General features: G+C 44.9%; 2 protein-coding genes across 2 annotated transcripts in view; one reads left to right on the top strand and one right to left on the bottom strand.

The window, feature by feature from the left end:
- The window catches only part of MAP3K15 (mitogen-activated protein kinase kinase kinase 15), a 157,229-nt gene extending 155,917 nt beyond the window's left edge, over window positions 1–1,312 (top strand). The window contains exon 29 of the mRNA XM_054471806.2: window positions 66–1,312. Coding sequence (XP_054327781.1) covers window positions 66–150 — 85 coding nt within the window. The 3' untranslated portion in view covers window positions 151–1,312. The remainder of the gene's footprint in view (window positions 1–65) is intronic.
- On the bottom strand, window positions 1,075–17,040 carry PDHA1 (pyruvate dehydrogenase E1 subunit alpha 1). The gene is made up of 11 exons (XM_054471805.2): window positions 16,417–17,040; window positions 11,127–11,186; window positions 10,403–10,576; window positions 9,376–9,502; window positions 7,614–7,705; window positions 6,217–6,309; window positions 5,296–5,451; window positions 5,049–5,120; window positions 3,133–3,200; window positions 1,865–1,973; window positions 1,075–1,421 (listed from the first exon to the last, which is right to left on the bottom strand). The coding sequence occupies exons 1-11, from the start codon at window positions 16,690–16,692 to the stop codon at window positions 1,257–1,259; spliced, it is 1,392 nt and encodes a 463-aa protein (XP_054327780.1). The 5' UTR covers window positions 16,693–17,040; the 3' UTR covers window positions 1,075–1,256.
- Window positions 17,041–17,705: the final 665 nt, after the last annotated feature.

Genomic DNA, 17,705 nt, shown 5'->3' with positions numbered 1-17,705 from the left:
ACTGCAGTTTTAAGCTCTGTTGGCTTGAAGCACTGACTCTGAAGACAGCTCTGTTTGTTTCCCAGGGGTGGTCTCCTCTGCAGACTCTGGAGTGCGGTCTCCCAGTACAGAAGGGCTCAGGAGGCCTCAGAAACCAAAGACAAGGCTTGATACCAATCAGCTAAGCTGTGGCAGAGTGTGCCACCACACTACATGTTTTGTTAAAGCTTCTGTTAGTGTACACACGAATTCTGCTGTGTTTACGTATTTAAAAATGCCATTGTTCAATTAATAGTTTAAGAACTTGTTTTAAATACTGTTCTGAGTTTCTTTTGAAACCTGTTATTTATAAACATAGAACTGTGTGTATTGTGAAAACAGTGAGCCTTGGTTTTGACCTCCCGGAATATTAGGAAATTCACCTGTAGTCCCAGCTACGCAGGAGGCTGAGGTGGGAGGATTGCTTGAGCTCAGGAGGTATGGAGGCTGCAGTGAGCCATGATCACACCACTGCACTCCAGCCTGGGCAACAGAGCCAGACCCTGTCTCAAACAAACAAAAAAAGTACACCCTTCAGCACTTGCTGGAATGGTGAAACAAGGGGTGTTTAACAAACATGGAAGCTGGGACACTGCTTCAGAACTGGTATGGTACTTAAATTTGAGAAACACAAAATTGATATGAATGTGCCTTGTAGTTAATGTTTGATATGAACAGAAAATAACAGCTTCATATTTATACTGAATGTGTAAGTAGAGAAAACTAAGTTATGTGGCCTTTGAAATGATTACGAAATAGTCTTATTTTAAAATGGAACAGTCCTCTTGCCTGATAATAAATATTGTGTCTTATAGAGAAATGATGGTCAGCACGAACAGGCTGCAGCACCAGCGCTGCTCGCGGTGGGTGCTATGGTAGAATGCTGTGGGCTGTTACCATAAGTATGCCTGTGAGGGGCCCCACGATAATGGTCTCCTCCCAAAAATGGCTGGGGGCAGGGGAAACAGGCATACAAGGAATTGTTCTTCCTTTTCATAATTAGAGTATTTGTTCAAAGTATACAACTATTTTAAGTCAAAAATAATCTTTAAGCACTCAGATAATTCATCTTTTAATGCAACAGTGTACAAACTACATGCAATTACTACCTGCTCAATCTACACACTTAATCTTAATGGAAGTTTACAAGAATTTCATTGACTGGGTTTTCTTCCTCCTTAACCAAGTTGAGAACACTGTCTGGTAGCCCCCTGAAGGTATAACCTCTCCTTCTCCCCTTAACTGACTGACTTAAACTTGATCCACTGATTGGCACCACGAACTTCAAAAGGTGGGTCGCTGGAGTAGATGTGGTAGCCCAGCTCTTCCAAAGGTGGCTCAGGATCGGCCGTGGCAAACTGGGCAGCATCCTCAATCTCCTTCCTCACTTCCACATCAATTTCCTAAAAATTAGGTAACAGTGTAAAAGGTTTTTGAATGAACAGCAGCTTAGGTACCAACTAGAGTTCTACTGAGGACCTGTTGCTGGTGTAACTCTTTAACTACAAGTACAAACAGTTGCTAATTCAGAAGATTTTGGAATACAGATTTCTAGGGTGTATCTATCTATTTTATGAATTAAAAATCCACAGTATACTTTTAGGAAAAAAGAACCATGCTACTCTGGGGGCTTTGCCACGGTGATGGTGGTTCACAGTCCACCAAAATCTGAAGAGTAATACAATTCTGAATAAAGGAAAAGCCCCCGCCCTGAGAGACTTCGGAATTATTTATGCCCCAGGACATCACTTTCTGGGCTTGGAGGAACACACACAAACTCTGTGGCCATCAAGGGGTGGCAACTTTTAAAGCCAACCTTCAAACCACCACGAACAAGTGACTGTACCTTTAGTTCTTCCACACTGGCAAGATTGCTGTTCACCATCCTGTCCTTGAGAAGCATAATAGGGTCACTCTTACTTCTTACTTCCTGAATTTCTTCTCGTGTACGGTAACTATGGGGAGGAAAAAGTAGTAATCGATCAGTAAGAACAGTTCCAGTAGAGCAAGGACAGCGGGATGAAACATGATATGGGGTTGGATTGTCCCAATGAGGTGAAATACAGAAGTGTGTTTCTGAAACAAAGGGGCACATCAATGCCTATGTCACTATAGAAGTGGCAGAGTTATACTTTCAAAATACCAGAACGCAGCCTAACATTCTGTAATAACTGCTTCTGTCTTTTCTAGAAAACCATTGGTGAGTCACATGGCTTCCCTAGCATTCCGACAACAGGGGCCAAGTTTTTGCTTGCTGCTTTGATTTAGACGTAAGGGTCTAAAGAAGTGTCACTTATCCCACCCATTTGGGCTCCTGTATACTACATGGGTGGGAACAGCAGAGATGGTGTGTGTGGTGATAATTAGGCTTTGAGACATCAGAGCGCCAAGCAGGAAATCCACATGCCTTGCCTTTCTCCCTTAAGTCCCCCTAAAGAAGCACAGCCAGCAAAACTAATGTATCTTATGCCTACATCATCTGAAGTAGCACTAAAAGGGTTCTAAAGTGCATTTTTCCATATACTGTGCTCTCTACATGATTTTTACTTAGAAGTCCACTCTGCAAAGGCTTATTTATTCAACTGTGTCAAAACTGGGATTCCAGAATCACAGGCCAGAGCTACTAAGCAAAAAAGTAAAATTCATGCCTTCCTAGTAGAACCTAGCTTTTTTGATTGATGTATTTCAACGGATAGAACACCCAGTTACCCTTAGCTCTATACCAGACAGAAGAACATCTCCAAATTCTGATCCTCTTCAGGTGGAGTATGCCATGTGTAGACTTGGGGTAATAACTACAAAAGCTAAATGACCCCAAGATACTACACTACCATCAGCCCTGTTTTATGTAACAATTTCCCTCTGCAATTAAGGTATATAACACTCTCTTTAAAAATCGCTGCTTGTGCTCACACACACTATACACTGTAGGCATTTTCAGAAAGCTTTCTTATTAGGAGGCACTGCTTTCAGATAACTTGATGCCAACACAGCTGCGTACAAGAAGTGAACTGGTATCTAGCTCCAAAAGCAAATATTGAAATGTGTTGCTTTTGCCAGGTAACACCATTCAAAGCCCACCCCCTATGGAAACCACACTGCCCATGAGCGTACCTGACTCCAGGATCACTCATACTGTGTCCGTGGTAACGGTAAGTCTGCAGCTCCATCAGGATGGGCCCCTAAAACAGAACCGGTAGGCAGTTAGGAACGATGACTGGAAGAACAGGCCGACAATCCACGGCCTCAAACGCAGGCCCTTTATTAAGCGTCCAGTGTATTCTTATCAGATCTTCTGAGTTGTCACGAATTTCTTATTGGTTGACTGCTCTGTTCTCATTTCTAGCCAAGTATTGATTGCATATTTCATCTTTTGAATCAAAAAGGCTTTGAAGGCCAGGCATGGTGGCTCACACCTGTAATCCCAGCACTTTGGGAGGCTGAGGTGGGCAGATCACTTGAGCCCAGGAGTTCGAGACCAGCCTGGACAACATGGCAAAACCCCATCTCTATCAAAAAATACAAAAATCAGCTAGGCATGGTGGCGTGCACCTGTAGTCCCAGCTACTTGGGAGGATCACCTGATTCTGGAAGGTCAAGGGTGCAGTGAGCTGTGAGTGTGCCACTGCGTGAGACCCTGTGAAAAAAGAAAAAGGCTCTGTTCTAGAGCCTCCTGCTATTGGCTAGGCAGATTTCCATGTCATACTCCTTTCTCATGGTGTGCTGTGGGGCTGGCAGCCACTTCTACTTCACAGACCTTGCTAGTGTGTAACAAAGTTGGCAGGCATCAACAACCTCTGCTACCCAAACCCCGAGGCTCTGCTGGGAGTCTGGCCAGTTGGGTTCTGTATCACCAAGTGGCTTGCTCATTCTACACTAGCCCACTTCCAGGAGATGGCTCTGAACACTGGGGTGGAGAAACATTGAGGATCCTTGGTTGGTTTGGTGCAGCAGTTAAAATAGGCGAGTGGGGAGCTGGCTCCAAGATAGAGTAGCTGTGTACCTTTAACTGCTCTGTGGCTCAGTTTCCTTATCTGCAAAATGGGCAAAACAGTAACACCCAACTCAGAATTGTGAAGGTTATCTGTTTGGGAAAGTCACACATTCTACAAATCCCCTTGTCTCCAGCCAGGGCTGGCCCCCATGTATTCTTTTCAGGAATTGGGAGAGGTGGGGTCAATACCCATCACTCAGGGCCTGGCACTCCCAGCCTTAGGGTCCTGACATAGACTGCTCAGCCCATTGTACCCAAGCTGTCGTCTTGGTCCTGCTCCAGTTCATTCTACTCATTAGCTCTTATTTAATGTTACTACATTCCCACCCTCACTTCCCTGTCTCTCCACTTTGTGACATTTCCATCGTTGCTGGCCACATCTGATTCGCATCGCTGCCCAAACGTACATGGTATAGCGCTGAAGTGCCAACTTCAGAAACCTTGTTTCTGGGCTGTAGAACACTGATTTAGGGAGAACACCCAAACCTCCTAAGCCTATACTAGTGCCGAAGGAAGTGAAACCTCTTTAGGCCAGTCTCCCTGTTACCATCTCCCTCACTGCCATACACTGAAGGGAAAGATCCTTAGGACTAAGCAAGACTAAGATTACAAGCTTCTACCATACTGTTTAATTTGTGTAAGACACACATATTAAATGCCTATTGTATACATGACATTCTATGCTGGACACTGGGGATCCCCAATCTGTTCCTTCAAGGGACTCATGATTAATGGGGGGTGGGGAAGAGGGACAGAATTAACCTAAGGAAAAAGCAAAGCAGTTGTCATGATGAAGACAGGCCAAAGCAGAGGAAGTGCCAGAACAGACTTCCCCCAAATGAGAGAAATGTGGGCTTACCAGCAGGTGAGCTACCAAGGCCAAGCTACCCAAAGGAGCCCTGCTCGCTTCACTCTGCTTCCATCTCATGCACCTCAATTAGCAGCTACCCACTAACAGCTTCAGCAGGCACATGGGAGCCAGTCTTTGAACTTCCAGAGATAAATGTCATTAGCCCAGAGGGCTTTAGAGCCTTACCTTCCCAGATCTACAATAGGCAGCAGCAAACCTTGTCGCCTCTCGGACGCATAGGATATCCATTCCATCCACCTGGTAATAAACAGGGGAGGGGCAAAGCATGAATCCAACTACCCCAAACCATTTTACTTTCACATGACCTGCTCGTGTATGAGAATGAAACTCTCCAATGTTTCTAAGATCGTCAAGGGTCTGCACAAGGACATACCCTTGGCCTTGGCCCCAGCCCCACCACAGGTGTCCTTACTCTCAGCCCAGGAATGAAATCGCCTCTCTTGTAGTAATCAGTGCTGGCTGCTGCTCTCTCAACAGACGTTCCCATTCCATAGCGATTATTCTCACAGATGAAAATACAAGGTAATTTCCACAAAGCTGCCATGTTGTAAGCTTCGAATATCTGGCCCTGGAAGTAGTTATGAAAAGGGGTTTCATTTGGCTTCTTTCTCCAGGCTTCATCATCCGTAACAGCTGCTGCTCTGCCTGGCACAGAAAGCTTTCATAAAGCACAGAAAGCCGCCTCTTCTAAAACCGAGCTTTGGGTGGTGAGGGAAAGTGGGGTGGGTGGTGGAGGAGAAGCAGCAGGCATCATACTCTTGCAACTAAGGAAGGTGACAAACCAACTACTACTTGTTTCTTTGGGGCCATGCTAGCAGTAAGGAACACACTGGAAAAAATATCCATATGAAATCTATCAGGCCCACTGGATAGCCAGAGTGAACCAGCACCTAAGAATCAGCCTCTAGAACACGGCTTCACAGAGTGCTGGCCACAGACTGGGGATTACTCAGTAACAAGAGAAGCATAGAAACTGAGTTAGGACTCAGACGCTATTATCCGAATTTGACACTGCCGGCCCGGACATCCAAGAGAATGGGTCTGTATTGTTTTGCAGTAGGTTGTGGGGAGGTGCTTTACCACAGGGCCTTTGCCAAACACTGATGTAGAGCAAAGGTGAGCTCCTTCACAGGAATGTGCCCCCATAAGTCTCTTGTGAAACAACGCTAAGAGGTCAATCTCTAATCTGGCCGTAAGTCAACCAAATTTGAGCTAGCCATAGGAATTGCTATTTCACCTAATAAGCAATATGCTACTTCTTTAGAAATTCAACTGTGAATATTAAAGACTTTGAAAATAAGACTGTTATTGGGAAGTTAAGAGACATAATTACCTGGTTAGCAGCACCATCGCCATATAAAGTCAGGCAGACCTCATCTTTTCCATTATACTTACAGGCTAGAGCAATCCCAGCGCCCAGGGGCACCTAACATTAAGGACAACCGAGAAAGGAACCACAGAAATCCATGAGGGGAGATATTAATTAATGCCCTGCATTTTCACTCCTGGCCAGAATCTGACACAGAAATTACACTGCTGCTACAAACTCTCCTTCCAACCCTATCTGTTTATCCCACCTCCGATATTTTCAATGAAGCAGTAAAGTAATATATAAATACTATGTTCTATTTTAACCAGTAAGCAATAACATTTCTGCATTCAAGAGTTAAATAAAACCTGGCCGGGCGTGGTGGCTCACGCCTGTAATCCCAGCACTTTGGGCAGATCACGAGGTCAACAGATCGAGACCATCCTGGACAAGATGGTGAAACCCCGTCTCTACTAAAAATACAAAAAATGGTTGGGCATGGTGGTGCGTAACTGTAGTCCCAGCTACTCGGGAGGCTGAGGCAGGAGAATTGCTTGAACCCGGGGATGGAGGTTGCAGTGAGCTGAGATTACACCACTGCTCCAGCCTGGGCAGCTGAGCAAGACTCCATTTCAAAAGAAAAAAAAATAAAACCTAGGTTTTAAAAAAAAAAACACACATAATAGAATCTTAATATATTAGAAAGGAAAAGAAACAGTCCGGATATAACTTTGTGCTGTTAATTCTTCATCATTCACTAACTGATGAGAACAAGGACCCCATAATGAAGTTGACAAGATAAAGCAATTAATGTACTGAAATATAAACAGGAAGGGGAAGGTATGGCTCCACTGCTAGAGGTTCCTGCTTACTTATAAAACAGCAGACACCTAAAAGGAAACATTATAAATCACCATCCAAATCTACTCATCTCTCAAACGGTAGGATATGAAGCACTAGGTCTTTAAAAGCAAACCAAGCCCCCAAAATACAGTCACTTAACAGGGATATATTCTCAGAATTGCATCACTAGGCGATTTTGTCATGTGAACACCATACTGTAATGCATGAACCTAGATGGTACAGCCTACTGCACACCTAGGCTGTATAGTAGAGCCTACTGCTCCTAGGCTACAATCCTGCACAGCATGTGACTCTACTGAATCCTGTAGGCAAAATATTTGTGTACCTAAACGTAGAAAAGGTAATGTGTTGTGCCACTACAACATCACTAGGCAACAGGAATTTTTCAGCTCCATTATAATCTTATGGGTCCACCATCATATATGCGACATTGACCAAAGCGTCACTGTGCAGCACATGGCTGTACTTCAGGAAAAGTTGTCTGGGGCTGTGAAAGTTTTTGAAGACAAAGTCCAGGGCCAAATCTAAAGCAGCACACAATCCTCGTCCTTGACTACCTGCGCTCCCACGATGCCATTGCCCCCGTAGAAGTTCTTGGCATACATGTGCATCGATCCTCCTTTCCCTTTAGCACAACCTCCTTTTCGTCCTGGAAATGGCAGAACATACACATGTGCAGAACAAACCAACTCTACAAAGCAAACCAAACCGCACCCCAAATATGTACTCTGAGGCTCAACCATTAGAACACAAAGGCCAGTTCAGTCGTCTAAGTACCTGTCCTTCCAGGCAAACACATGTTTCTCCTTGTCCTTTCACTAGTTCCACGTGCTTCAACCTTTCCAGCTTTTCCTACTCTCTAGTCACTTAGTTTCCTTCAGACGTTCCATCCAGATGGTACCCTGCACTTTTCTGGGTTTTTTGGCCAGTTACAAACATCTTAGGACCTCTCCTATACTAGTACACTAAATATATTCAATCCTTGAACAGGATTTGAACTGCACGGGTACACTTATACACAGATTTTTTTTCAGCCACACATGGATTGAAAATACAATATTCTCAGGACGCAAACCCGAAGACATGGAAGGCTGACTTCGGGACTTGAGTATTTGAGGATTTTGGTATACTCGAGGGTCCTAGAACCAATCCCCTGGATATATGGAGGGACAACCATAGTTCAAGAGTCAAGGAGGGCCGGGCGCGGTGGCTTACGCCTGTAATCCTAACATTTTGGGAGGTCAAAGTGGGTGGATCACCTGAGGTCAAGAGTTCAAGACCAGCCTGGCCAACATGGTGAAACCTGGTCTCTACTAAAAATAGAGAAATTAGCCAGGTGTGGTGGTTGGGCACCTATAATCCTAGCTACTCAGGAGGCTGAGGCAGGAGAATTGCTTGAACCCGCGGGGCAGAGGCTGCAGTGAGCCAAAATCATACCACTTCACTCCAGCCACTCCAGCCTGGGCGAAAGAGTGAAACTGTCTCAAAAAAAAAAAAGAAGGGCCGGGCACAGTGGCTCACGCCTGTAATCCTAACATTTTGGGAGGCTGAGGCGGGCCACTGCACTCCAGCCTGGGCAACAAAGCGAGACTCTGTCTCAAAAAAACAAAACAGGCCAGGTGCGGTGGCTCACACCTGTAATCCCAGCACACTTTGGGAGGCTGAGGCAGGTGGATCACCTGAGGTCAGGAATTGGAGACCAGCCTGGCCAACATGTTGAAACCCCATCTCTCCTAAAAATACAAAAATTAGCCAGGTGTGGTGGTGCATGCCTGTAGTCCCAGCTACTCAGGAGGTGGAGGCATGAGAATCGCTTGAACCTGGGAGGTGGAGGTTGCAGTGAGCCGAGATCACACCACTGCACTCCAGCCTGGACAACAGAGTGAGACACAGTCTCAAAAAAAAAAAAACAAAAAACAAAAAAAACAAAACCCCACCAAAACAAACAGATAGTCAAGGGGGACAAAGAAAAGGGGAATATTAAGATTTCTAGAATTTACATTGCATACCATGGAGTGCTTCAACCCAACTTACTTTCTATGACTGCTAGACTTCTGTTGGCATGCTTGAATGATAACCAAACCTACTGTGATTTTATAGCACTAACCTGTTTTAAACTTTTACCTGAGGGGCCAGAGAACTTCACAAATGGTCAGTTAACTCAAGAGCACAACAGAAGTACCAGAGCACCAAAGGAGAGAGGGTTAAAAAAAAGAAACTTAAAACTTTTAACAAATATTAACTCATAATAGCATCTTAATGAGAGTTATTTAAAAACTTAATCCACTCATTTCCCCTTTCTGTAAATCAACAGCAAACCTGTAAGCTCTGCGAGAATTTCTCGGACAGAAAGGCCCCGGGTGAAAGTAAAGCCATGAGCCCGGTAGGCTGTGATGAGATGGTCTGTGGGGTTGATGCCGGCCTCCAGGCCCACACAGCAAGCTTCCTGTGTTAGAGGAAGGAGAAACTATGAGGCAATACGATACATGTTTCTAAATAAAAACGTTTCCTAGACCATAGTGAAATATGTGGGCTAGTAGAACCTGTCATTAATAACCAGAGAAAGCAGCTATTTTCCACCAAAATACAGAGTGGAAGGCCCAAACCAGAAGCAATAAACTGGCAACCCACACATGTGCCACTTCCTTCCTTTCTCCTGTATGATGACCTAAAAGAAAATCCTACATCAGATGTCAACATTAAAACACTGGGAAATTTCACATGAAAATCCAGACTTCCGCCTTCTCTTAGACATGGAAAACAGGAAACATTACAGTACAGGCGATCACAATGCCAGAAAGTTCTCAAATAGTAAAACTCTAAGAACAGGTACAGAAAACTGGCAACGTTATGTGTGAATGAATTCTTTAGCCTAAGCTTCATAGCAGGTTTTGGCATTCTACTTTTTAATTCTAAAATACTGGCTTCAGCCAGGCACAGTGGCTCACATCTGTAATCCTAGCACCTTGGGAGGCTAAGGTGGGCAGACCACTTGAGCCCAGAAGTTTGAGACTAGCCTGGGCAACATAGTGAAACCCCGTCTCTCCAAAAAATACAAAAATTAGCTGGGCGTGGTGGTGTGCACCTGTGGTCCCAGATACTCGGGAGGCTGAGGTGGGAAGACTGCTTGAGCCCAGTAGGCAGAGGCTGCAGTGAGCCAAGATCACACCACTGTACTCTAACCTGGGCGACAGAGAGAGACTGTCTCAATACAATAAATAAATAAAAGAAAATTACATTACCAGCCTCAAACTCTTCTGATACATACGGCAGGGTAAAGCCCAGTAAGTACAAGCCATACTTCAGTACGTAAATAACACAGTTCCATCACAAACCTACCACTCACCTGACCATCACACAAGTGACAGAAACCACGAATAATTTTCTGTTTATACAGCTGATCTGCTTTCAACTCCATTCGGCGCACAGTCTGCATCATCCTGTAGTATTTGAGCCCATCCTCCCTGGTGAGCACTGTTGTGACAGGAGGGCCTTCTTCCAGCCGGTGAAGGTCACATTTCTGAAATGGAATAAGGTAGTTATTATCCTCCACATACTACACTGCAAACACTGTTGACCACTCTAAGATCTAACTCCATTGCAAATAATATTGAACTTGAAAAACTGCAAAGGAGCACATTAGTAATGCTTCATATCGCCTCTGTTCCTTAAATCCATAAACCTCACTGTGCAATGAGATGGGGCTTGGGGGAAGGAAATCTTTCTAAGATGATTTTCACTGAAAGCCCCTAGAAGCCAGCTGAGTTATAGGTTGAAAGAACCTTCAAAGAAACAACTAAGACTCTTCTTATTCAAATATTTCACTGAATTACATTCTAAACTTTTGAATAAGCTTTTATTTTTATTTTCTAGCTCCTCCCCCTTCCCCCCACAGAACAACAGCAAGCTGCTAATAAATTCTAGTTTTCGTGAAGCTTCTCTGAACTTCTGATCCTGGAACATTTAGAAGAAAATGACTAAGCATGAACATCAAAATGTTCTATTCTAAAGGTAAAACTGTATATCAGAGTGTACCTGTGAAAAAATTAACAAAGCAAAATACCTCTTACCTTAATTTCAAATGTAGCATCATTTGCAAAATTACGGGATGCTACCAGCACTCTGCTTGCCTTAAAAGACAAAAATATACAAACAAATCAGTACTTTTTAATTGTCAGCTATTTTGGAAAGTATAATAATCAGTTATCAGGATGAAGTTATGGAAATTTAATAAGCCCCAACACATTCATAGGCTTCTCTTCCACCCTGTGCACTGTGTTTGCATCTTCCTTGGCCTCCAAAATGAATCCATGCTTTGGCCAATGAAACATGATCATCCCGCATCTGAAGGCAAGCAGCGCAAAGAGGGGCAAAAAACAAGCCCATCCTTTGTTTTCAAAGAAATTATAGTGAGAATATAATGAAATTAGTGGCTAAAGAGACTAGATCATCTGTGAGCTGTGTCTGTTTATGCCATTCTTTTGTTTGTTTTGAGACGGAGTTTTGCTTTTATCACCCAGGCTGGACTGCAGTGGTGCGATCTCGGCTCACTGCAACCTCCGCTTCCCAGGTTCAAGTGATTTCTCCTGTCTTAGTCTCCCGAGTAGCTGGGATTACAGGTGCCCACGACCACGCCTGGCTAATTTTTATATTTTTAGTAGCGATGGGGTTTCACCATGTTGGCCAGGCTGGTCTCCAACTCCTGACCTCAGGTGATCCACCTGCCTTGGCCTCCCAAAGTGCTCGGATTGCAGGCGTGAGCCACCGCGTCTGGCCTGTTCATGCCATTCTTAGTCATAACCAGATACTGCTCATTTTGAGCAAGCCAAAATTATACTTCAAATAAAACTATGATTTAATCCCCACTCTAGGCAAACCTGACTCTTCTATCAAATTGGATCTGTAAGAAAAAATATTTTAAATTGATTGAAGTATGAGATAAATACTTTAGGGAGACAAGACAAAAGAAAAGATACTTAGCACTCTCTGACTTAAACACAATGGGCTTGAGCCAGCTGTTTTATAATTTATAATTTGAACAGCCTAAATCTTGGACAGGCTCCTCCTGAAGCCCCAGTAGAAAGAAATGTTCTCTAAAACACTGTTCTCTTGATGTTTGGGTGGCTGTCACTGTTTGGAGGTAAAAAGCTTGGAGGCGGGGGGTGAGAAATGATTCCTTTCCAGTTTTACAATTGAGCAAACCTGCTCACAGCAAAAGTATTCTATGTAATGGCTAAGGTTTAGGTTAGAATAGACCACAAAATTTATCCAGTAGTATTATCACACTATTTTAGCTCCCTTCTGCCACATTCTCACACACTGACATGTAAACCAACATGATTTCTCCATAAAAAGCACATCTGATGTGTTCATACCTTACCTAATCCAGCACTGGACTGATCTTGGTGAGAAGAGTTAAGACTGATCTGCCAAGTATACCCTGGAGTGTACAAGCCAATAGGCAGAAAGCTAATTATGTATCTCTTCATCCCTCAATAGACCATTATCGGACAAAGCCAACAAACACAGAACAATGACAGTGCTGGAGGAAAACAACTGAAATACTAGGAATCAGTGTTTCAGTTAACTTACAGGCAGAGACAGTCCACTAATGTATCTCAGAAAAAGTGAAGGAAATTTAGGAATTTGGGAAGAAGTAAAGCTGAGAGAGGGTGAAACAGCAAATCAATGGTTATATGTAGCAATCAAACAGATGTGTTATTCTTGGCAGTTAATAAATATTTTGTGGGGCCATAAATTTATTGTATTGCGAAATAAATTTCCAAATACAACTACAGAAACTGCAGTTTTTGGAAGGCAGGAGTCCAAACCAGCCAGGCGACAGTAACAGAGAAAAGGTAACTTCTTTCTCAATCCTAGAGTTGAAATAATGAGGCAGGATAACGCTATACAATAAAGAGCAAGAAGGGGCCCAGTGCTGTGGTATGCGCCTGTAATCTTGCGTCTGCAAAGATTAGGACTGCCAGAAAGCTACTTAGATACTTTCTCCCATGGCTTCATTATTGTGTATCTCAAAAATAAGAACCACTGATATGAGTGAAAGGAGCAAAGTTAAAGAAGCTAAAAGTCCTATCAGAAGTGTGAGTGCATTATTTCTGAGTGAGAGCTTGTTGAAAAGATAAGTTTACCATTCATTTTCTCTGGAGAGCCATAAAAAGATTCTCTGTTAAATGGGATTCCTCTCTGACAGAGACCACGAACAACCCATTCAAATTTTAAAAAATAAAAACTAGGCCGGACATGATGGCTCACACCTATAATCCCCAGCACTTTGGGAGGCCAGGGTGGGAGGATCGCTTGAGGCCAGGAGTTCAAAGCCAGCCTGGGCAACATAATGAGACTCTCATCTCTACAAAAATAAATATTAAAAAATTAGGTACGGTGGCACACACCTGAGGCTACAGTGAGCTATGACTATGCCACTGCATTCCAGCCTAAAAAAAAAAAAAATTAATTAAAAAAAAGTAAAACTTTAACTTCCTAAATACATAGGAACCATTCATGTGAAAGAGGAAAAACGTTTCAAAAATTCCAGATTCTAACAGTGTAAATTAAAACTCTTACCTACCACTTATAAAGCCAAAACATTGCTAGTAAAGATCTCACAAAAGGAGCCATACAGAAATGCAAACAATAAAACAATAACATTTTAAATGCAATTCAGTTTTCTTCCATGAAATAAGAACTATGAAAACTATAAACCTTATTCAAAAATGAAAACACAATCTTGAAATTCATTTCAAAGTTTCACACCAAACACTCTTTGATGAGACAATGGCAATCTTTAAGCCTGAGATAAATCTCCCTACCTGCCTGGTTTTAAGAGAGTGAGAGTAATCCCAGCACTTTGGGAGGCCGAGGTGGGAGGACTGCTTGAGCCTGGAGGTGGAGACCAGACTGGGCAACATAGCAAGACCATGTCTCTACTAAAAAAAAAAAATTTTTAATTGGCTGGGTGTGGTGGTGGCACATGCCTGTGTTCCCAGCTACTCAGGAGGCTAAGGCAGGAGGATCGCTTGAGCCCAGCAGGCTAAGGCTGCAGTGAGCTGTCATGCTACTGCACTCCAGCCTGAGTGACACAGAGACCCTGTCTCAAACAAAACGAAAGTAAACCAGGGAGAATAAAAAACAAAAAAGGAAAAAACACAGTGTATTGGGAGGTTAAGGGGATTAACTTGTGTCACAGCCATCAGACCAGCTGCCTACCCTTCTCCCTCCCTTCGTGGAGTATCACACAGATGGTAGGAGTCTAGTGCAGTGAGTCTGCCTAATTTGGGTGAGCCACTGCTTATTGTTCACTGTCAGGATTTTTGTGAAAGGCTTATATGCAAAATGTCTTTTTACATGTATAATATAAAAAACTAAAACCTTGATCTATTTTGTTACTTATAGTTAAGTAAAAAGACATCCATAAGTATGAAGAATTACAAAATACAAAGAGTCAACACGTTAGTTTATTATTCCACCCTTTAAAAAAATAAAAGTGAAACTTTTAGTTCTATCCTTAAAAGCTTCAGGAATGGTTCCTAATTAGTCCATGACAAGTTGAGTGACACAGAAAACTTCTAATTATCTGAAGAGTTTACACCACCAAGTGGAAAGATACCTGGGCACTTTCTAAGGTGACTTCATATCTGGAACTCAATTTTCTTCCTCCTGTAAGGTGGCGGGGGTGGGGGGGGGACCCTGCAAACTGATACAGGAAACGATAAACCTGACTTGCAGAAGAAAAAATAAACCTACATCAGGTGCCTAAAGGAAGGATGTTTCTGAGCCCATAACTACCGGTACAGCCCCTCTACCCACAGATATCCCCAAAGGGAATGTTTTTGTTTTGTTTTTTTTAAATACGGAGTCTTGCTCTTGTCGCCCAGGCTGTAGTGCAATGGCACGATCTCCGCTCACTGCAAACTCCGCCTCCCGGGTTCAGGCTCTTCTCCCGCCTCAGCCTCCCGAGTACCTGGGATTACAGGAGCCCACCACCACGACCGGCTAATTTTGTATTTTTAGTAGAGATTGGGTTTCACCATGTTGGCCAGGCCGATCTCGAACTTCTGACCTCAGGTGATCCACCTGCCTCAGCCTCCCAAAGTGCTGGGATTACAGGCCTGAGCCACCGCACCCGGCAGTTTTGTCATTATTTTAGGCAACAGGATTCCTAGAGGGGCATACGTCTTACCTTCTGACAATCTCTGCCTGTACTAAGTAGAGCGGTATCAAGTCCTGGGGGAAATACCAGAATCCCCAGGCCTGCAGTTACACCAATTAACACGACCTCACTGTGCCTAGGGGTCAGAATGCTAGAAGCTCAGGTGTTAGGCACCTCTAAATGCTGAGACCATGAAATAGTGCCAAACTCTACCCCCCACTCCTCAAGCATCGTTGCTGTTTGCTTTAGCTACTTGTACCCTAAGAATGTGTAGGTAAGGGAAGGGGAGCGGAGGGCAGCGTCCTCTGAGTTCTGCTTCGGCGCTCCTGAACTCACTGCCAAGAAAAGCTCAGATGTTGAGGGAGAGGGAAGAGGAGAAAGTTTGTTTCTGAAGAGGCTGACCCTCTGTGAACTCGCCTCAGAACTGAGCACAGGTGTTCAAGAAATGTATACTGAACTGGACACTCAATAAATAACACTATTCAACACACATGTTATCGATTATGTGCCAGGTGCTATTTGGAATCGTTTCCACACGTGTCACTCGTTGAATCCTCAAGACAACCCCAAGAGGTGGGGACTCATTATCTCCATTTTAGAGTTAACTGATAACATTTTAATAACCGATAACATTTCAGAGAGAACTCTTATCTCCATTTAGAGATTAACTCCACTTCGAGCAAACATTTTAAGAAACCGGGTCCCCGGGACGTTTGAAAACTTGCTCAAGGTCACAGGGCTAGTCAATGGTGAGGGTACTGTTTCAACGGAGCCACCCTGTCTCCACATTCTACGCTATTACAAAGCCTCTCGGTCAAGAGAAATTAAGTTAGGAAGATCTGAAATGAGTGGGGTCAATTGGAGACTCAAAGGAGGCCGAGGCCACCCTTTCCGTGTCCTGTAACCCAACCTCTTGAGCACAGCAACTTCGCCTGGCGCACAGCTGGGCCCGGGGACGGGAGGGGAGTGTCGAGAAGGCGTAAGTCCACTCGGACCTTGGCGTGATCCCGGTCCGTGCCGCTTCTCCTGAGGCCAGGAACGGAATGCAGGGCGTGGAGGCGAAATAAAGGCTCCCCGGCTCCCCTAGCGCCTTCCACCCCGCCCTGGGTGGCCCGGCCCGGTCCGCCCTGCCCTCCGGCCCCGCCTCAGCCCCACTCGCGCCCCATCCCGGACCGCCCGGGAGGTCTCACCGGCTTCTGAGAAGCGCCAGACAACACGCGGGAGACGGCGGCGAGCATCTTCCTCATGAAGCACAGGCAGTGGCGGCAGCGGCGACTCCTCACAGCCCAAGAGGCACGACGCGGGTACCCCCAAGTCTCCTTCAGGTGCCCCAGCAGACGCCACGCCTCAGTCGCACCGCGACGTGACAGAGTCGTAATAACGTCATGCGCTGCGCCGGGCCGCGGGCCAACCAGAACGGCGTCCAGGGGGTGCCCCGCCCTCTCTAAAGACCTGCGGCTGCCCATTGGGTATCAGCGCCAGCGAGAGAGGGGCTGAGGGCTCTTTCCGACGCCACGCCGCGGGCGGGTGAGGAGGCGGGGCCTGGTAGCGCCTGCGTGGGAAGGTGGGGCCCCGCCTCCAGGGCGCCGCGGGAAAGGAGCCTTGCTAGATTCCGCTCTGCAGACTACCGGGGAGGTTGTGCAGGCCCCGTCCTACCGAGCGCCTACTCCTGCCGATGCTGCAGCTCTGCAGCCCTCGTTCAGTACATCTCGTTCAGTACACGAGATGATGAAGATTAGCAGCATGCTCAGAGCCAAAAGACAGAACCTCTGGTTTCTGTAAATGGTCTGCCACTAACTTGTCTTTAAAAGATCACGTAGCAGTTGGAAAATTCTGCCCTGTCTACTTGAACGCGGATCAAAAAATTTGTTTCCCAATATATGTCGAGAGGACAATGGGAAAAATCTTTTTTCTCTAGTTATTGGTTCACAGGCTCACTGCGAGTTAACAGCGTGGCTCAGCCGATGATAAAAGCACACACAGAGACAAACACCAAAGCAACAAGGGGCTCTATTCAGAGGATCAAAGGGCTCAGGAACCCATTGTGTTGTGCCCTAGTGGGATTGCACCTGGGGTTCCGGGTTCAGATTTGGGCTCCACATTTTAAGGGGGATAATGACTAAACTGAGTGGAATCCAGGGGACAGTGGTCAGAACGGTGAGGGGCTGAGATTGTGACTTATGAAGAACGATTAAAGAAGTTAGGAAGAAACCAGGCTAACTAGAATTGGCTGGATTATGATGTGGTAACAACTGACCTCCAAATTTCAGTCACTTCAAGAATTTGAAGTGACACGAGCCATCGTACTCGCAACACAGGTCCCTCACAGCGTGGCACCCTCTCCCTGGAACTTAGCTTGTCTCATGGATGAAGGGAAAAGGGATCATTTAAACCGGCTCTCAAAGCTTCTGCCCAGAAGTGACACATGTCACTTCCTCTCAATTTTCACGGACCAGAGCTAGTTACCCGACCATGTCTG

Source organism: Pongo pygmaeus, chromosome X (assembly GCF_028885625.2).
Source record: "Pongo pygmaeus isolate AG05252 chromosome X, NHGRI_mPonPyg2-v2.0_pri, whole genome shotgun sequence".
In the NCBI taxonomy this organism is placed as follows: Eukaryota; Metazoa; Chordata; class Mammalia; order Primates; family Hominidae; genus Pongo; species Pongo pygmaeus.
This window is presented reverse-complemented; position numbering and strand designations above follow the sequence as displayed.

Excerpts from the sequence above, each read along its gene's own strand:
- PDHA1 (XM_054471805.2), bottom strand. The coding sequence starts at position 16,692 with ATGGGCAGCCGCAGGTCTTTAGAGAGGGCGGGGCACCCCCTGGACGCC. Across the intron at positions 10,577-11,126 it reads ATGCTACATTTGAAATTAAG|AAATGTGACCTTCACCGGCT; the intron begins GTAAGAGGTATT and ends ATTCCATTTCAG. Across the intron at positions 5,121-5,295 it reads ATTTCATTCCTGGGCTGAGA|GTGGATGGAATGGATATCCT; the intron begins GTAAGGACACCT and ends GTTTATTACCAG.